The sequence below is a fragment of the Aspergillus caelatus genome (assembly GCF_009193585.1).
Source record: "Aspergillus caelatus strain CBS 763.97 unplaced genomic scaffold BDV27scaffold_41, whole genome shotgun sequence".
Taxonomy (NCBI): domain Eukaryota; kingdom Fungi; phylum Ascomycota; class Eurotiomycetes; order Eurotiales; family Aspergillaceae; genus Aspergillus; species Aspergillus caelatus.
This window is the reverse complement of record NW_022475304.1, coordinates 71984-91400: the sequence shown is the minus strand read 5'-3', so window position 1 is coordinate 91400 and position 19417 is coordinate 71984. Positions and strand designations below refer to the sequence as shown.

The 19417-nt window shown below is 48.5% G+C and overlaps 10 protein-coding genes across 10 annotated transcripts; 5 read left to right on the top strand and 5 right to left on the bottom strand.

Annotated features, from left to right (window-relative positions):
- Window positions 1-113: 113 nt before the first annotated feature.
- BDV27DRAFT_143096 (MFS transporter) lies at window positions 114-2083 on the top strand (the record flags this gene model as incomplete). Its single annotated transcript, XM_032070049.1, has 5 exons — window positions 114-481; window positions 556-1578; window positions 1670-1706; window positions 1774-1843; window positions 1920-2083. The coding sequence occupies 5 exons, from the start codon at window positions 114-116 to the stop codon at window positions 2081-2083; spliced, it is 1662 nt and encodes a 553-aa protein (XP_031930160.1).
- A 184-nt stretch (window positions 2084-2267) lies between these two features.
- BDV27DRAFT_81061 (transcription factor domain-containing protein) lies at window positions 2268-5227 on the bottom strand. The gene is made up of 7 exons (XM_032077655.1): window positions 4816-5227; window positions 3894-4757; window positions 3777-3843; window positions 3539-3725; window positions 3286-3469; window positions 3076-3234; window positions 2268-3017 (listed from the first exon to the last, which is right to left on the bottom strand). The coding sequence occupies exons 1-7, from the start codon at window positions 5010-5012 to the stop codon at window positions 2453-2455; spliced, it is 2223 nt and encodes a 740-aa protein (XP_031930159.1). The 5' UTR covers window positions 5013-5227; the 3' UTR covers window positions 2268-2452.
- An 836-nt stretch (window positions 5228-6063) lies between these two features.
- Window positions 6064-6758, bottom strand: BDV27DRAFT_124439 (uncharacterized protein). The gene is made up of 3 exons (XM_032066086.1): window positions 6548-6758; window positions 6259-6467; window positions 6064-6184 (listed from the first exon to the last, which is right to left on the bottom strand). Exon 2 carries the CDS (start codon window positions 6446-6448, stop codon window positions 6260-6262), a length of 189 nt encoding a protein of 62 aa, XP_031930158.1. The 5' UTR covers window positions 6449-6467; window positions 6548-6758; the 3' UTR covers window positions 6064-6184; window position 6259.
- A 341-nt stretch (window positions 6759-7099) lies between these two features.
- On the top strand, window positions 7100-8799 carry BDV27DRAFT_81053 (phosphotransferase family protein). Its single transcript, XM_032077654.1, has one exon. The coding sequence runs from the start codon at window positions 7161-7163 to the stop codon at window positions 8502-8504; it is 1344 nt and encodes a 447-aa protein (XP_031930157.1). The 5' UTR covers window positions 7100-7160; the 3' UTR covers window positions 8505-8799.
- Window positions 8800-8822: 23 nt separating this feature from the next.
- BDV27DRAFT_124437 (uncharacterized protein) lies at window positions 8823-10246 on the bottom strand. Its single transcript, XM_032066085.1, has one exon. The coding sequence runs from the start codon at window positions 10185-10187 to the stop codon at window positions 9009-9011; it is 1179 nt and encodes a 392-aa protein (XP_031930156.1). The 5' UTR covers window positions 10188-10246; the 3' UTR covers window positions 8823-9008.
- Window positions 10247-10690: 444 nt separating this feature from the next.
- Window positions 10691-11828, top strand: BDV27DRAFT_124435 (uncharacterized protein). The gene is made up of 3 exons (XM_032066084.1): window positions 10691-10819; window positions 10897-11007; window positions 11072-11828. The coding sequence occupies exons 1-3, from the start codon at window positions 10780-10782 to the stop codon at window positions 11620-11622; spliced, it is 702 nt and encodes a 233-aa protein (XP_031930155.1). The 5' UTR covers window positions 10691-10779; the 3' UTR covers window positions 11623-11828.
- Window positions 11829-12485: 657 nt separating this feature from the next.
- Window positions 12486-14335, top strand: BDV27DRAFT_170191 (transmembrane amino acid transporter protein-domain-containing protein; the record flags this gene model as incomplete). The annotated part of the gene is made up of 2 exons (XM_032075230.1): window positions 12486-13844; window positions 13896-14335. The coding sequence occupies 2 exons, from the start codon at window positions 12486-12488 to the stop codon at window positions 13950-13952; spliced, it is 1416 nt and encodes a 471-aa protein (XP_031930154.1). The 3' UTR covers window positions 13953-14335.
- A 676-nt stretch (window positions 14336-15011) lies between these two features.
- Window positions 15012-16281, bottom strand: BDV27DRAFT_155307 (SMP-30/gluconolactonase/LRE family protein; the record flags this gene model as incomplete). The annotated part of the gene is made up of 3 exons (XM_032072112.1): window positions 15012-15524; window positions 15584-16061; window positions 16115-16281. 3 exons carry the CDS (start codon window positions 16279-16281, stop codon window positions 15012-15014), a joined length of 1158 nt encoding a protein of 385 aa, XP_031930153.1.
- Window positions 16282-16800: 519 nt separating this feature from the next.
- BDV27DRAFT_170190 (uncharacterized protein) lies at window positions 16801-18016 on the bottom strand (the record flags this gene model as incomplete). Its single annotated transcript, XM_032075229.1, has 3 exons — window positions 16801-16969; window positions 17028-17737; window positions 17996-18016. 3 exons carry the CDS (start codon window positions 18014-18016, stop codon window positions 16801-16803), a joined length of 900 nt encoding a protein of 299 aa, XP_031930152.1.
- A 313-nt stretch (window positions 18017-18329) lies between these two features.
- On the top strand, window positions 18330-19347 carry BDV27DRAFT_170188 (mitochondrial carrier domain-containing protein; the record flags this gene model as incomplete). The annotated part of the gene is made up of 3 exons (XM_032075228.1): window positions 18330-18407; window positions 18471-19208; window positions 19269-19347. The coding sequence occupies 3 exons, from the start codon at window positions 18330-18332 to the stop codon at window positions 19335-19337; spliced, it is 885 nt and encodes a 294-aa protein (XP_031930151.1). The 3' UTR covers window positions 19338-19347.
- Window positions 19348-19417: the final 70 nt, after the last annotated feature.

Below are 19417 nucleotides of genomic sequence, written 5' to 3'. Positions count from 1 at the left end.
AATGTTTGTAAATAACCCACCTGGGCAGAGGATATAATACAAGCAACAGGTTCAAAAGTCTGAATCTGTCAACTGAAGATATCCTCGCCATATGTCAAGTTTCTGCTCTGACTATGGATACAATAACGGAGATGGCCGATGAAGCAAAGGTTTCCGGTGCGAACCATGAAGCCAACGACCAACATAAATTGAAACTGGAGAAAGAAGATCATGGATGCTCGAATCTATCACCGCCGCCGTCATCCGCAAGTGCCACATTTCACCATTCTAATTCTAGGAGCAGTTGGGGAAGCGAGCAATTTTCGCAGGACAAATGTGGAGAGTATCCCGATGCTAGTGTGGAGGGAGCGCTTCCAAGAGCAGACCACGGCCCATACGAGGTCTCGTTCGATGGTGACCAAGACCCGATGTGCCCTCGAAGCATGCCGTTGGTGAGGAAATGGGTGATTGTGTTGATTGTCTGTACCGGAACCTTATGCGTGTAGGTCCCTTATCTATTGCCCCGATATTCATTATATTGGTTTCCCATGATGTTGGCTGATCAGGGCCATATAGGACTTGCACAAGCTCGATCTACACAACTACCTATACACAGATGAATCCCGAGTTTCACACATCAACGCTCATCTCGACCGTAGGACTGTCGTCCTTTGTCTTAGGAATCGGTACAGGGCCTTTGCTCACTGGCCCACTGAGCGAGCACTACGGACGAAGACCCATCTATCTGGTCGCATGGTCGATGTTCCTAGTTTGGACAATTCCGTCCGCTGTGGCGAAAAATATTCAGACAATTATTGTTTCTCGATTCTTCAATGGCTTTACTGGAGGCACCTTCCTTTCCGTTGCAGGAGGAACCGCTAGAGACGTATTCTCACGGAATCAGATCCAAGCACCAATGGCGCTGGTCTCATCAGTCCCATTCATTGGACCCTCTTTAGGGCCTGTACTCGGTGGCTTTATCAACTCCCACCTGGATTGGAGGTGGACCTACTATATCATGATCATTTGGTCCGCCGTGCTGCTCATCTGCATGATATTCTTTGCGCCAGAGACATATCACCCCATCATACTACGTACAAAGGCTAGAGCGCTTCGCCAAGAAACCGGGAACGATCGATATAGAGCACCGATGGAGAATAACAACAAGACATGGAGGCAGATAATAGTAGTCTCACTTTTGCGACCATTCCAACTTCTCTTTCTGGAACCCATGTGTCTATGCTTGGATATCTACTCGGCCATCTTATTGGGCATCTTATACTTATTCTTCGGCACCTTTCCGATGGTTTTTCGAACAACATATAACATGAACCTTTGGCAGGGTGGACTGACATTTGTGGGAATTATAATGGGGATGGTTATCGCTGCCGCTACAACTCCGATCTGGTCCAACATTCGTGAGCGTCTGTTGAACAATAATGCAAAAGAACCTGGACGCAGTGAGCCGGAATACCGACTTCCTCCGGCTATTGTAGGTGGCATTCTTATTCCCATTGGGCTTTTTTGGTTTGGTTGGACTACCTACTCGAGTATTCATTGGATAGTGCCCATCATTGGATCTGCTGTATTTGGGGGTGGGTGAGTATCTACCATATCTTCCACTTTATGCTGAGAGATTCGTCTTGTGCAATATTTGAGGTTCCTGAACTAATCTATTCCCACGGAGCAGGTTGTTGCTGGCATTTACCGGCATTTTTACATTTCTTGTATGTTCATGTGCTCCCACCATGTCGATTGGAAGCCGAAAGACACGTCGTACTGACTATAAAATAGGTCGATGCTTACCCACAATACGCCGCGTCTGCCCTGGCCGCTAATGGCTTCGCTAGGTGCACGTTCGCAGGTACGTCTTCACGTTCACAGCAAACCTTGGTCAGCAAAGCTGTAACATAGTGGGTTGCTGACCATTCCTTCAACAGCTGCATTTCCACTGTTTGGTAGCCAGATGTACGACAAGCTCGGCTATCAGTGGGCAACCAGCCTTCTGGCATTTCTAACAGTTGCCATGATGCCATTCCCATGGCTATTCTTTAAATACGGAAAGGCGCTGAGAGCCAAGAGCAAATTTGCTCTGCTGGACTGAACACGCTGTCAAAAGCAATGTAACGGCTTCATTTTGAAGGTAGCTATATGTCCAGAGGTTATGAGTTCAAGTTAATGGAGAGGAGCTAGACATAGACCGTGGCGGTGCAATGCCAGCAAGTGTCCCTTCCCTCGAGCGACGACAGGAATACACTGTGGGTGCATGTTGGAAGAACGTTATGCTGGCTAAGCCAATTCACGTTATAGAAACTGTTGCATATGGCCGTTTCCATTAGAATTCCTCACATCCGCCGTACGTATGAGAACAAAGCGTCTCAAACTGCGGCCAAGGCACCTTAAGATTTGACTCTACGTGTGGTAAATGACCCATATAAGAATACCTGTAAATAAACGGTCAAAGCATCGTTGTCTAAAATTGTAGAGGATTCGCACCCTCAGCCGCATCCAAGCCATCGAAGGGCCCAGCTAACGTTGGCCCTAGCCCGTTATGCAGAAGTAGGTCGACGTCGAAAGTATTATCAAGATAGCTCGCCCAGAATGAATTATATACAAAGTGATCAGCTGCTTGTGGGAAACCTCCAGATGGATGAAGGTCTCGAAGCTGTGGTCCATTAAGGTACCCGGTCCGGGTCATTGTTTCATTTCGGTCGGAACTCTCCAATACGGTTTGCTTAGGACTATGTGCACGATGTAGCCCGGATGAGCTCGAACGGCCTGATAGTGTTACGTTGCTACGATTGTTCGCAATGCTGGAAGACACATTGACTATCGAGGCAGAGCCTTGCACCGTTAGCCTTCGCAACAAGTTTAAAAATGCTTTAGCAATCCAGATCTTGACTGGCCAACTACCGGCCAGCTCACTCAATGCTAGTAAGCATTGCCGCGACTTGTTCTCGGCCAATTGTCGACGTATGGGGTCTTTCCGGCAGATGACGATCGTGTGGACCGAGAGAGCAGAGAACAGAGCCGGGACGCTATGGAGAGTTAGGACAAAGGATGGTTTCTGCAGGGCAGGAAAGTTCATAGTCATACAGGTGGATTAGCCCTGCTTTGATCATCCCGGCACCAAGAAGATCCTCTGCAAGGCGGGTAATAGTGTCAGCCGCCATCCGTCCTCGGACATCACATTTGGCTTCTGCTGGAGATAGATTTTCGATAGCCTTTGGTCGGAATAGAAGAATGAGACAATTTCTAAATTTGATTAGCGTATTCATGACATGTAACGAGGTATTGCACCCTTACTGGTAGCTAAATTGTAGCATGGACGCCCAGAACGATGCACCCAATGATCCATCTGGTGTCGTCTTCCGAAGGTGACCCGGCAACTTCGATTCCCACTGGGCGAGTCTCCCTGCCAGTGCTTCTGTATCATATTTGTCCAGTGCAGCACGACGAGGGCTGAATTCCCCAATAAGTATATCGCCAACTAGAACGGTATTGTGAGTTATCTGGTATGGAAGGGGGAGTGGCAGCCAGTAAGTGGGTGGCGACTAACGTATTGTAGCTAATCTTATCATCTCAAGGGCGTAAGAGATATGAAAGTCTGTCTGGACGGGGATGAGGGTCTGGTCATAGTCATTGTCAAATTTGAAATCATCCTCATCGAGGGCCTCAACATCACAGTCCTCGTCCCGTATGCGACAAGGTCGGCCGAATGCCGCAGAGGTATGTCGGTCACGCGTCTAGCTAGATTAGCTTTACGAAACAAAATGTTGGAACTGGTAGTGGGATACATATATTGCCCACCAAATTCGCTTCCTCAAAGACCTCATGGGCTGACTCATTGCGGACTGCGACGCGCTAATGTAATGTCAGCCGAAATTCCAGCAGATGGAGATGACTTAACCTGCCGGTGCATTCCTAATGATTGAGCAAGAGTTGTCGCACATCCGATCCAGAAGCAAGTGTCCTTCTGATCCTCGGGGCCAGCCCACCAAAATCCAAAAAGCAAAAGGACAGCCACAAGATTCATTCGATCATTCTCATAGTCAACATCATACAATGCCTTTGCCCGAAGGTAGTGTGTTTTCCTTGCGGTGGCACGGTCACTATAACCAGCTGCATGGACTAGTTCGTCACTGCCAACCGTAAATCCCAGGAAGAAGATAGTCTGCAGAACAAGTGGAGAGGCTTGGCCCTGGCGGTACTGCCGTGTGAACTTTTGCCGATCAAACACTGGATAAGCCGGGTGGAGCTTATGGAAAAAAGCTTGAACGAGCTGGTCAGCTACGTCGGGAGACGGCATCGTGAAAGCCTCCTGCAATGAGACAGGCTCTCCAACATGTGGTGCCTGGTTCGCATCTGGTCGATCTGCAATAGAAGCTGGGATCGGGTAATGCACTTTCAAGGGCTCGGTTGAACCGTCTTTGGGACTATAGACAACCTCGACGACGTACGACAAACCCACCGACTCTCCCAACTGCTGTGTACGATGATGTGACTGTTCTTGACCGTTCTTGGGGCGCTCTATACCATTAATCTCGGCTATTCCCGCGCGATGTATCTCAATGCCACTGCCCCGATCATTTCCTCCTAGTGCGGTTGGTCTGTGGATGCTATCGGTCTGGCCCGACTGAATAGTTTTGTGGGTAGCATCAGGGGCCATCACTGCCGGGGCCATCTGGGTCAACCCACCGGCAGATGAATCCCTGGTTTCCTGTGACCGTCCGGAGCCATGTACATCTTGAGCTCGGGCGTGCCGCTTCCGAGCGTACCTAGCAGTGTTGGTAACCTCAATGGGAAATAGCTATGTACAGCTCTAGACCCACATACTTGCCTCGTTTTGAGTCAATCAATTCGCAAGGCGTCTGCCGAATGCGGCAATGCCAGCAGGGCTGCCCATCAGCCGCGTCACATTTCACTCGCCTGGCGTTACAAGCCTTACAAGCGACTCGGGTACGGCGCATAACCGGCGTAGAGGGATTGGATGACGACAGATTTCCCTTCGGGCTCTCGCCTGGGTCAACCATCCTTCTCAAGGTATCGTCTTCTGATAGAGAATGAGTAAAGGATAACACACACCGTTTGTAAGTAGGCGAGGTTGTCCGGAGTACTCCGTCAAGCGCGAGACCCCGAGGCAACTAGAATTTGAACGATAAGATAAGAAAAAGATGCCTCGGCGACTTCGAGCCTTGCTCCTCATGACTAAGAATGCGCTTGTCCCGTTTGGGACGGTCATTTACTGGAAATGGTATAGCGTGTCCATTGTGGTGCAAGAAGGACAGCTGACTTCTGGATGCTTCATATGTTGAACCCAAACGAGGACGGGGCTCAGGCAGTTGGTGGACAGGTATTTATAGACAAGGTGTTGAAGGCCCAGAGCTTATTCGAAATATTGACTAGGAGCGCGGTGAGGGTCCTGGACCGAGGAACGTCCCTCTTGGAGATGGTATGCTGCGTGAGCTCAAATTAAGCTCTTCCGAGTATCGAACACTTGCCATGGTGAAGACAGCCCTTTGTAATATGAATAGTAGCCGCTACTATATGGTACTTTGCTTTTGCTGGTGGGGGAGGTTAGGCTAGCCTACAGTCTGGCACATGGGCGAAACAAGGATGCTATGCTTAGTGCAGCATCCTTTTCTCATTCAACAGAGGTCAAAGCACAGAGTTGTACAAGAAGCTTGCTCAAAAGAGTGAAAATTATGCCAATCACCAATGATCATTGTTTATCAAAGGCGCGTGATACTCATTTTAGTTGTTCAGCCTTGCGCTCGGATTGTCCACGTAACCAGTTTGGGTGCATTCTTGCTTTTCTTTCCTCCTCTCGCAGCTCCTAGTCACATTCGCTATTTGCTGTTCAAAGCTGTTCAAATGCATAGCAAACCGAATCTGGCAAGAAGATATCGATCTAGAGCACCCCTGACGGATTTACCCGGCAGGGTGTAGATTCACATCCTGATCCATCGAGAGCTCTTCTCCACCTTCCCCTCACTCACCAGACACAGCCTCTTGCACAGCCTTGTGCCCCAGCCTATGATAACTGACTACCTTGCAGGTGCTTTTCTGCGTTTATTGGACAGCAAATCTGACTGCAGGATACTCACTGTAGGTGCATGATCAAAACACGAATGGACCTCGGTATAATGACGAATGCCATGGTATACAAGTGCCTTCCACTCCAATTTTATGAACACGTTCCTATTATTGGTCTCTAGTGTCAGAGAGTGAAAGTAAATTGTCTTACAGGGTGGGATTTATATGTGGGTGATTACCTATATTAACCCGCTAGTAAAGCCTCAGGTGCCTCCAAATTCCTCTTTGACTTCAAGCTTGCGTTACAGATACATTTATTCGCAGTCGCCATGGGCAAGAAGCATTTTAGGGACTGGTTAAATACCTTCACAATTATCCCAGCCCATTTCCCTGACCATGAATGGACTTTATACAACGATACAAATGCGCACATTCGTCTGGATTATCAAGGAGTAAGCTCGCCACCCCAGCTAGGTGGGAATTTAAACCGGATGAGTGGTGTGGGGAGCATATCTCTAACGTTGAAATCAAGCGTAATACTGCCGAGGGCAAGTTTGTCCATCGCCTAGCGGTCCAGAAGACCGGGGGCCAGAGGAGCAGCATTACGACTTCGAAGAAACCTAACGAGATAATTGCCCGAGTGGATGCGAACGACGCTGCATCGTGGAATGATATTAAGGCGGGGCTTATTGAGAGCTATAAAATCAAAGGCAAACCGCTTCAGGGCGTTGTGGGTGGCGGGTGGAATCTGAGATAAAGAGCGTACATCGTAAAGATGTATGTACCGAGTACATTCTACTATCATCATATAATACGATCCTTCCTTTAGTTAACTATGGGCTCTATCTGTAATTAGTAATCATGATATATTATAACTAGAATACTAGTATATTTTATAGGGCAGAGCGCGAGAAGTAAAAGGCTAAGGTTTCGGTAACAAGATAAGAAATCGCTACTAATTGTCCGACGACTAGTTTTTACTACTACTACTAGTTAGTACTAGTACTAGTTCTTGGAATCGAGATGACTAAAACCTGACTCATCCGACATATTCAACTCCGCCGCGTGCAACAACACCCACTCCTGTAACTCTCCCTTTCATAGACGTGGGCGTTTCAGTGTATCGGTCCTAAAAGCAGAGGCAAATGGCGTGTTCACGTCCCACTAAGACCCCTCTACAATGGCACACAACCTTCGCCGGATCCTCGCCAGTCTGGCCCTCGGAACCAGCCATTTCAGCTATTGTCTCCATTGCCTCGGCAGCATTGTCCGCCCAGCACACCCAAGTGGGGGATGTGCCATCCATTACTGTTAATTTCTTTGCCCAAGGGACATTCAACAAGAATTATGAGATTGTTATCCCAAACCAAGGGCACAAATTCCTCTTCCGTGTCACCCTTCCGGTTGACCCGTTCTTCAAAACGGAGAGTGAAGTTGCCACACTAGCTTTCCTACGCCAGAAGACTAGTATTCCCGTTCCAGAAGTGGTGGCATGGAGCTCTACATCGGATAATGCCCTCGGTTATGAATGGATTCTTTTGAAAAAGGTTGAAGGTGTTCCGCTCGAGCAAAAGTGGCGTGCCATCTCTTTGGAAACAAAAATCCAAATCTCCGAGCGGTTAGCAGCATACGCCGCTGAGCTACGAAGCTTACCCTTTGATAGAATTGGGAGTCTTTACTTCGAGGGCACGAATACTAGTGCGGAAACAAACAGCAGTGCTCAAGACTCTCAACAGATCAAGTTCATGTCCAGTTACCTCGGGAAAGGTGTAGAAGTCGGGCAGATGGTTTTGCCATTTTTCTTTTTCAAACGGCGACTTTACATTCCTTCCAACCGTGGCCCATTCGCCAATTCTCTCCAGTATCTATCGGCAAAGGTACAAATGCAGACCGCGTGGATCAAGAGCGGGGTTGAGATTGCAAAAGCGGAGAATGCCAGCGACATAGACTCGGATTGCGATGAAGATCTCCTAGAAGAAGCGCCTGAGATGCTAGAAGTCTGCCAGGCAGCTCAGGAATTGATTGTGCGCTTCTTTCCACCGACAGATCCCGACACCTGTCATACACTCTATCATCACGACCTCAATCAGAACAATATAATCCTGGATCCAATCAGTCATGACATAGTTGCTGTCATTGACTGGGAGATGATTTGTGTACTTCCCCAATGGGCATCATTCTACTATCCGAAGATGTTTCTCGATGTGGACCCAGTAACTGAAGAGGAACCGCCCATACCGGTAGATTACAATGATGAAAATGATTATACTATCATCCGCCGGGACAGATGGGATGCACGGATCCTTAGGAGAACTTTTGATACCTACATTCAAACCGTGAGTAGAGACACAAACAACATCAACTTTTCGGATGGCTTTGAAGAGAGGAGAACACTTGAGGATGTCATAGAAGACTTGACTGATAACTGGGAGGGTGCGCGAGCAACCCTGAGAGACTTACAAGCTCGAGCTGGAACAGTAAGTAGTTGAGTCATCATATTAATTCTAGGTGTAAAAGGAATACTTCTTCTAAAGTTAGGGGGGATGGTAAGAGGAAATATACTGGAAAGGGGCAGAAGAAACATACAGTCGGGTTCTGCTGTGGCAATGGCAGGTGACAGATAAACCATCTTCACATTAGTAAACTGCAAGGTGTTATCATGATATAAATGTATGCCCTCAAAAGGACATCCTTCTGACAGCACTCGGGAACATTCAGAGACATGCAGCAGCCTGCAGATTATGGTGAATATAACGTAGGTTGCGTGCCATGCTCAGGCCCTAGTTTAGAGAATTTGCACATAAGTATAATGCATAGCTTAATTGCTTCCTCTATATTATCATTAGTTAACTAGAGCCTTAGAGCATTCATATCCCCTCTCCGCCGCTAAAATCGATAGAGACTGTGTACATGAATGTGTTACAACGTTAAAAAAACAAACAATTTGACCTTCCTCCAAACCAGAAGTCAGGCAATATGAAGCTGTAATGCGGTCAGCTCTGCTCCATCTGTTTATAATCCGGCAAGACCCAGGTTGTATCCTCACGGATGAACCATTGGCTGAGGATATCCAATCGCAGGAAAGCAGCTACCCATAAGAGAATGTGCACAACGGTAATTCCCCACGATGAAGATGGGGTGTAGTCCCAGAATGTCGAGCCCTTTTCGATTCCCTTCTGAACTTGCGACATAAACGGTCGATATATGTCGTCATACGCCTTGAGAGCGAGGAGGAGGCGATCCTTTGGCGCGAGATTTGCTTGATGAAACTTGCTGATCTCTCCTGCGAGGATGTACGCCCCCACCAAGCCCGAGGTCGTTCCCATACCAGTGGTCGCCGATGGACAATATGCCGCATCTCCGACTAGTGCGACTCGGCCGGCAGACCAGGAGTCCATTCTGACCACCCCCAGGCGCTCGCAGTAGAAATCATCCGCGCTCTGGAGTTCTTTGAGAACCCGGTCCGTCTGCCATCCTGCCCCACGAAAGATCTCCGCCAAGCCATCCTTTTCTTCCTCGGTGTTTCCGCGTGCCTTATTCAGTCGATCCGAGTCGGTTTTACACGCAAGGTAAACTTGCATGGCATGCGGGCTATGCCTCCGGGTGAAGATAAAGCGCTGCCCAGGAGCAATGTATATTGCCGCGTTGTACTCCTCCCCAGGTTGAATCTCACGTGGGACTGTGAAATATCCCATGTGAACCCCCAATGGGTGAAATGGGTCTGGTTCGGATCCAAGGATCATTCTGCGTGTGCGAGAACCTTGTCCATCGGCACCCACCAATAGATCAAACCGGTCATGGCTGCCATCAGAAAACTCTACCTCGACGTGGCTTTCCCGCTGCGTGAAGCTCTCGACCGTCGTTCCGAAGACGAACGTTGCGCGGTCCTTGGTGGCGTCATATAATAATTGACATAGGTCGCCTCGCATGATCTCATAATCTGTGGTGAAGCTCTGCATTCCCATGCCGGATCGATTGACGGCGAAATATGCCTTGCGTTTGCCGGCATCATCGACAATTTCCATACCCTGTTCGCGAATGGACTTGGCACGAAATTGTTGCTCGAGGCCCATTCGCCGCAAGACTGTGATACCCGGTTCTCGGAGGTCGACTTGCAACCCGGTGGCACGCAAGCTCGAATACCTTTCAATGACCGTGACGTGGTGGCCCATCTTTGATAGCCAAAAGGCCAGGGCATTGCCGGTAATGCCGGCACCGCAGATAAGGACTTTCAGTCCGGTCATTGTTTATGCTTCTGTTGTTTTTTGCTTCGTTTCCTGGATACTGTTGAATGAGAGTTGGGTTTGCAACCCGCCCTGACTCTGTTTATATGCCTTCGATATGCATTCTATAGACATCTCGGGGTTGGACAGGAATGGAAATTGCCGCGATTATCTCCGAGGTGGTAAATCCGACTGTTCTTTGTTTGTTGGCGCCAACCCGACGATCCACGTCAAAGCAAAGTATCAGACTCAATAAATCCCTGTGCCAAGAAGGCAATAGTCGATCATTTAAATTTAGAATCCTTTGTAAGGATCTTGGCGCCATTCAACCTTGGGATCAATGCAACGCTGCCCGATTTGGGGAATTCAAACAAACATGCCAAACATCATGCAGGTGACTCGTATCCGGTCGTTGAACGACGAGTCGGAAGGTTTTCAGTATCTTTCGCCTTCTTTATTCTTGTCTTTGTGAGGGTTTTGGTTGGAGAGGCTGGTTTGAGTACTGAACTTAGCGGTATTAAATTAGGGACCGACATAGCAGATGCCACATCCGCCTCCTGAACGTCAGACCTCCTCCCTAGGTAAATATATATATATATACACACACCTGTTTGGGTGCTTGCTCGAATTTCATATGATATATGCCTAACTTGCTTAGCGACTACGCTGGAGCTTGCGCTCAAACCGGAGATACTAGAGGACAGGAGCCTTTGGAATCTGGGTAATGACCTGCCATGCTATCATCGACTAGTTCACCCCATTGTCCAAGGTATCTTCTTGACCTACCAGCGCAAGACATGCATACGTTCAGCCTGTTGAGTCCAGCCACACAGGTCACCATGTCCTCGCCCAAGGCCCATTCCCTCTCAAACGGATATACCTCATGGTCTCAATCCTCCAACGGATCAATACAGCTACTTCGTCTGACCTTCCGTCCCAATGCCAAGCTCTGATCGTGAGCCCCACGTTTGAATTGGCATGGACGGTGAAGGGCATCGCCCGAACGATGGCATCAGCAATGCCGTCGGTGAAAGTCTATTGCTGTCCTAGAGGGTTCCACGATGCCCACGACAAGATTGTCGAGCTTCAAGGGTCGGAGACGGGGCGGGTCCCCGATATAGTCGTAGGGACACCTGGTATGATCTGGCAGTGTATCATTCGTGGATGGTTGAAGACTGATGCAATCGCAATGCTCGTCTTTGAGGGGATGGATGATATTTTAGATCGCGGATACGATGAGTCTGTTCTACTAGGGATCTTTCAGATGGTCGCACGCGGCAACACACAAGTCGTGGTGCAAGCCGATAGCTTGCACATGTGGAGAAGGATTTGGAAGCTGGTGGGCGATTTTATGCCTTCTCCCGTGCGGGTATGGGATATTTAGGGCTGTCATGGAAGCTACCTTCGTCTTTTCTGTACATGTTTTTGCTATATGATCCGTATGTTACCCTACATCTGTGGCATACGTTCGATTCATTGCTGGTGCTGCAGCGTTCCGGTCGGGTGGGAGGGAAATAATATGGCCCGGCCCGAGGTTACGATTTTAATTCTAGTCGAAATCACTGCATTTAGCCGCACCGGCAATCTTCCAATCAGACCACAAACCGAACCTCAACGCCACATAATGTAATAAAATAATGTAAGATTTTGTGGCGCCGCTGATACACAGTCCAATGCAAGCCAAGCCGAACCTAATGAACGTGGTGTTGTGTAGGATGAATACCCTGCTCGTAGATTGTATTTTGTCCATTATGGCTGTCGAAATAAAAAGGGTGGAATACTTCACTACTGTAGAGGAGTAGCGCACAACATAGGCTCATAAAGATTGAAGCATTCCAGAATCCACACACAGAACCCGGTCGATAACCTCATGTAGATCTCTGACAGAATTTTCTTGGATATTTTCCGAAAGTAACCACTAGGGAAATCCGGATACCACTCGGTTTCCCGATCCATTATCATTGGTTGATGGATGTCACTGAGTCACTGAAGTTTCAGGAACTAGCCAATTATATTGAACCTAACCCCTGCACACCGCATGCGGAATGTATTCGAATTTCAACTTTACCGAAAGTGGTAATCTATGACAAAATACCCCAGATAGAAAAAAAATGACTGAGAAAAAAAAGTGAAGAGATTGGTTACATTTCATTCATCATTGCTCTTTAGACGTCTAATGTTGCGATATACGTGTGGCATCCTACCCCTTTTCTCTCTAAGAACAGGCTCCAAACAGCTCACATCACTATGAGCTGCCCGAGAGAAATAGTTGACGCCAATCCAGGCAATGACGGTGGTGTGGGCAAGATGGACACCCCCAAACCCAATGGTTGGTCTCCAGATAACAAGATGCTGCCCGACGCGCTGGACGACGGAGAGCAGCAGATTATCGAGGCCGGTGAGGCCAAATACCATCGTCTGGGTTGGAAACGCCTCACAATCATGCTAATTATCGAGGCCATCGGTCTGGGATCGCTCTCGATTCCGTCCGCTTTTGCATCCTTGGGAATGGTTGCAGGGGTGATCTGCTGTGTTGGCATTGGACTAATTGCCATCTATACATCCTGGATTATCGGAAAGGTGAAACTCGCCTTTCCTGGCGTCCGACACTATGGCGACGCCGGTGGTTTATTAATGGGCCGTGTGGGCAATGAACTCTTCACCTTTATGTTAATCCTGCAGCTTGTTTTTCTCACTGGGTCAAACTGCTTGACGGGTACGATTGCATGGCGCCATATCACCGACAGCAACAATGTCTGCTCGGTGGTCTTCAGCGTTGTCTCTGCTATTATTCTTTTGTTACTATCCATCCCGTCGTCTTTTGCCGATATGGCTTGGTTGGGCTACATTGATTTTGTATCAATCGTGGCGGCAATCGGCATCACCATTATATCAACCGGTATCAAAGGCACCCAGTCGGGACTTTCTCGAGTTGATTGGTCGGCCCTACCACAAGGTGACCCGAGCTTTTCGGATGGTTTCATTGCAATTAGCAACATTGTGTTTGCCTACACATTCGCCAGCTGCTTGTTTTCTTTCATGGACGAGATGCACACCCCCAAAGACTTCACCAAATCGATCTGGACCCTTGGTATCCTCCAGATAGTAATTTATACAGTTACCGGAGCGACCATCTACGCCTTTGTCGGCAAAGAGGTCCAATCGCCTGCGCTGCTCTCAGCCGGCTCACTTGTGAGCAAGGTCGCCTTTGGTATAGCCCTACCAGTCATCTTCATTTCTGGTGCGATTGGTACGATTGTTGCGGGGCGTTTAATTCACGGTCGTATCTACGAAAACAGTGTGACCCGTTATGTTAATACAACCAAGGGCTGGATTACCTGGTTGACTCTAATCACGATTCTCACGATCCTAGCTTGGGTAATTGCAGAGGCTGTTCCTTTCTTTGATGATTTGCTTTCGATCACATCGGCATTGTTCACCTCGGGGTTCTCGTTCTATCTCCCCCCAGTCATGTGGTTCTTCCTCCTCCGCAAGGGCAGCTGGTACTCTCGGGAAAACCTTCTTCTCAGCATCGTCAACCTCTTGGTCTTCATCTTCGGTCTCGTCGTGTTGGTTGGAGGCCTTTATTCCAGTATCGAGGATATAGTAAGCCACCTCTCTCTTGTCAATTGGTTGTATGCTCACAAATCTTCTCAGAGAAACAATTATCGCACTGGCAACGTCCACAGCCCGTTCACTTGTGGTGCGGTCTAGTGGCACCTTTCTCTCGAATTTTCCTTTATCCATCCAAGACCCAAGACCCGAGTAGTCCTTTCCTAAATGGACAGCTGAATAGCAAACAATGTGTGCGCAGATACACCATTGGACACTTAATGTACATAGACCGCCATGACCAGCATATAATCTTCCATTGACGCATTATCCCTTGAACAATCTTTCACAACCCACCATCCCAGGCTAATATGGGCTGATTCCCACGTTCTCGATGCAAAATCTTGTCTTTAAAGCAGCCAATCTCTAAACTCAAGACTTAACACCATTCGGCTCAACATGACAATTCATGAGCGATTTTCGCAATGCATGTTGCCTCCACGTGCTGTTTACCGTTCTCATTTCGACAGGCATCCAAGGATATCGTTCAACACAGCTATCTACGTGTTTGACTTCCGGTCGTAGCCGATTCACAATTGTCGACGTCCAAGGAAGAGAAAATATCTGGTTAAGTCCGAATGCCGAAGGCAATGTCGATAAACCATGACAAACATGCTGCCTGAGGCTCCTTTTTCTTTCTTACCAGAGCGAAGAACAAAATTTAAAGTGAAAAACGGAAAGACTGCCACAAAAATCAGACTCTCTCTAAACCATTCATTATTCCATAGCTAGATATGCTTTTGTCAAATATATCCTTCACCTTACATCTTGTTCTGTGAGGTCACTTGACTCTGCCGAAATACTCGTATGGGGAGATTACTCCGCTCGTTGTCCACAAGACATGGATGCACTTTGGATTTCAGGCTCAATCATTCCACCACCCATTGTCCATTAGCGTACATTGGCTGGGTGACCTGGCTGACATGGCGGAAGTAGGAGCTTCAGGACGGTGTTCATCCCCACGATCGATGGCCACTTTCGTGCCCAAAAATGCTACGATGAAAGTTTTTGGTTATAGAAAGTATGCCTACATGGGCCGGGCAGAGAAATAGGCATTGACTGTGGATTATTTACAAGTAACATGGACGTCTTTATATATCCATGGACACTAACACTGGTGGCACTGGGTAAACCTTGAGGCTTCTTCCGAGGGGAGTTCGTTTACCACTCTCGAGCCAGTCGCTCTTGAATCCCCTTAACATGCCATACTCCTCCCTTTCCCACAATCCATAATTCATGCTCCCCAAAGGCCACACTCACGGCCACATTTTCACCCCCGCCGACGCGAATGGTACCAAGCGTATACCCTGTGTCGGGGTCAAGGACATCAACGCCATCCCCTGCACCGCAAAATATCAACCCATGTCGCGACACACGCACGCCATCATAGAAGTACGAAATGGGATTACTGAGGAATCTTTGATTTGACAACACAGAGCCTGACTTGGAAACATCAAATGCCCAGAGCTGTCGCATTCCATAGGGATCCGTCCGCTTTGGAAAGTACTTCGAGACCCCTGTCTCCGGGATGAACAATGTGTTTCCATCAGGGGATATAGCAACACCATTCGTATTCCCGGTCGTACTATAAACCACCTTGGTGCGAAAAGTTGATCGTTCAACGAAGTAAATCGAGGGGTTTGTTGGAGGTGCAAAGTCAACAATCTCTCGGCCCTATTGCGCGAGTTAGCATCCGAAGCTCTTGACTGGGGGAACATATAGCGTGAACATACCCAGCCTGACTTTGAATCTGTTAGCCAGAAATTACCCTCCCGATCAATTTCCAGGTCGTTGAAGCCCGCAAATGGCTGCACCAGGTAGTTATTCAGCAATGTCGTTTTCTTATGGCTGTGGGGGTCGATCTTTGCCAGCTCTCCTGTCTGCAGGTCACTGTATCCATCCGTTACAACATGGATGGAGTGATTGTAGTAGATACACCCATGTACGTTGTACGTGGGAGGGTTGGTGGTTATATTGCGCAGGGTATTGGTCTCCACATCCAAGAGGTACTGCCATGAGTGAATGCCATCGTCACCGCCTGGTGGGCCCCATTCGACAAAGAAGAGCTGATTGGTATCCTTGATATAACATGGTGCCTCATGGACCTGGTAGGCTAGTTTTTGAACATGCTCCACTGTTGCATTGGGGCCAATGATATCGAGAAACTTCGCATCATAGGCTACAAAGTCCGTGGTATTTAGGTGCGACAATCTATCTCGGTCAGTATATCGATATACATTGTTGGGAAAGGATGACATCCTTACGTTGCACTAAGACCTTCATCCGATATCTCCGAGGTTGCCCATGGAGCTTCAAAGGCCGTTCGGTTGAATTGCCCAGGAAGATTGGCCAATGCGGCGAGCGAGATATACGCCCATCTGGCAATGCTGTTGTTCAAGAGCGGTGGGAGCGGGCTCAGGTAGACATTCATGTTGTAGGTATTCCTTCTTTCTTGGAGCGAGAATACGCCAGAAATCATTCGTACGGTGGGGAATCTACATGTAACTTAAATACGCCAGTTTCACAGCGCAAACTACGCTTAATGGAAGCTATTCGAGGCGCTTTCCGGGGTACTCCAAGCATCCGCCGGATGCCTCCAGGGCATGGCTCGCGGGGCAACAATGGAGCCGACACTAGCAGTGGAATAAACTCCAACCATCGGTCATTGGTCTTCGCCTCTCCCCGTGAAGTCCGAGCTACGGACATACCCCGTGGGGTAGATCCAGAGAAGAGACCCCGTTCCCCGCAATTACCATATCCTTGTAAAATGCTGGCTCTCCTTGTGTGCGTTCGGTGACTCCCTCAAAGATCGAATCTCCCCGGGGCCTCGCCTGCATGTATGCCTAGTGCTACGCATAGCATCTACACATTAAGATGAGAAAAATTGAATGAAAATAAGAACAATGAAAAATAGAATAAAAAGCCCAATACACTGCACGTCATAACTCGTCTACCAATCATAAAGCGCCTTTGGTGTCTCTACCATCAGGGTATGCCATTCGTCCTCTGACAGCCACGACCGTAGACTTTTCAACCATGCATGATCGTCCACCTCAAGGAAAGGGGTCTCTTTCATTGCCTCGTCATACGTACGGACCTTCATACGTGGCGTGTGAGGCCTTTATCATCATGATTATGTTAGCCAGGGCACCAACTGCCGGTATGAATGTTACTTACCAGTCACTCCCCCAAAGGACCTGTTTCGGATTCGCATCGATATAAGCTCGGACTAATGGCTTCAGGTCGTCGTAGAAAGGTGCTTCATTGCTCACTCGGTACGGCGCGCTGAGTTTGACATACAAATGACCCTTGCGCACTAAGTCCATGATGTCTTCAAATCCCACTTGTCGGGTTACATCTCCCTCACACTCGGGTGGAAGCATGCTTGGACCTTTTAGTAAAGCAAAATGATCGGTAATCAAACGAATCCCTGCCGGCGTGATCTCCTGTTCAATGACTGGTCTTAGCTCCTTCCAGAACTCTGGATGAGTTTGTGTGAACGCCATGGTCCACCCCGGACAATGCTTCCCAATCATGCGGGCATGTTCCCGCAGAGCGACCTTCTGTAGCTCAGCATCATGCATGGCCTTGTACTTATAGACGTTGACCCGAATGCCCCGGATGCCTGCATTGTGCATTTCCCGGAGCTCTTCCCGGGTGACCGTCTCAGGATCAATGACTCCGATCCCCTTCGTGGAAGACTGGCCTAGCAGCTTGACGAAGCTTTTCAATGACTCTACATTGGCTCCATACGATAGGCCATGCGTTAACACCGAATTGGTAATACCCAAACTCTTCTTGAAGTGGATGAATTGCTCAATGGTCGCAGGTGGAGGCGTCAAATGACGGTCGGGGGCGTAGGCAAATTGCGCAGCTAAGCCGTACGACTCTCATTAGCAAGTCTCCTTCTATTCTACGTTGGGGGAGAACTCTCACGATCGAAGATATGGTGATGGGCATCCCAGCATCCGTGCGGGAACAGCTCCGCAACAGCATTATTCTGACTTGCTACTTCCATCGTGGAGGAATAACGGTCTCTGCGTTTAGTCCAGTGAGCATCCAACTGCCGACCACATCGTCTACCATTGCGCTTAAGTTATTTACTCGATCGTATCCAGACCGACATGGTGTGGCGTATGACTTACTGGGTCTGGAACTGTCCTCATGTCCGGGCTCGCGGGCTACTCCGGGCGACTCCACTATGGCCTCCACACCAACGGACTCTTCCTGTTCACCCCTTCCTGCGACGGCTTGACTACTCCGGTCGAGGAAAATATGAGAAAAAAAGGAGAAGAGCGACAGGGAGATAGAGAAACGCAACTGCGAAACCCGCAACGGACGGCGAGATTCTAAAAGATAGGAAAGATAGCCGATATCGTCCAATTCCACCGCATCGGCGCAAGACCAGCGATCAATGGCGCATAATATAGTAATTCCTCCGACCATGGAGCTGGAGAGTTATTATCACAGGGATTCAAAATGTCTAAGAAACAAGTCACTCCATGGCAATCCATAGTCGCCGGAGCCGCAGCTGGCGGTGCCGAAAGTCTTCTCACAGTAAAACCCCCTTAGAAATGCCAATCAGGTTGAAACCAAACGCTCACCATCACGCATTGACAGTATCCCACCGAATACTTGAAAACTCGGCAACAATTGCTGAACCCCAATGCCACAAAACAGTCTCCGGTGCAGCTATTAACCGTTACAATCCGACAACATGGTATTCGCCATCTGTACACGGGCAGTATGGCCTTTTGCGTCTCCAATGCATCTAAATCCGGGATTCGCTTTTTCGCCTTTGATAGTGCAAAGAATTGGATGCCTACGGACTCATCCGGTAAGGTGACATCAACGGGTAACATGTGCGCAGGTCTGATTGCAGGAGTCGCGGAAAGCGTACTCGTTGTCACCCCTGGGGAAACATTGAAGACCAAGATCATTGATGATCGAGCGGGCGCGAAGGTATACAAGTCGGCCAGCCATGCAGTTCGTACTATTCTATCGACTGAAGGCATATCTGGGTTGTATCGTGGAACATTGCCCGTCACGCTGAAGCAATCATCCAACGCCATGGTGCGATTTACCAGCTACAACTTCTTCCTACACCATCTCACGGCGCTCGTGAGTGCGGGAGCAGCTAACGGCGCACCAGTCTGGGGTACTGTGGTCGCCGGGGCCATGGCTGGAGTAGTTACGGTGTATGCTACAATGCCATTCGACACGATTAAGACTCGCCTGCAAGCGTTGGATGGCTCTCAGCGATACCGAGGTTCTTTCCATTGTCTACGGTCAATCGTCACTACAGAAGGTACTTTGGCGCTATGGAAGGGGACTACTCCTCGCCTAGCCCGACTCAGTGTACGTCTCCCCATTTAATTCATTTAGTTTCTACCGTTGGCTTCTAACACCTGGTTGTAGATATCGGGCGCCATCAGTTTTGCGATATACGAGCGTGTGGTTCAGTGGACAGGATCGTTCCGTGGGTAGTGAAAGTCGGGTAAACGTTTAGTTATATTTATTATAAACAAAACGAACCAGATACTATTTCAATATTATCTCTGGGATAC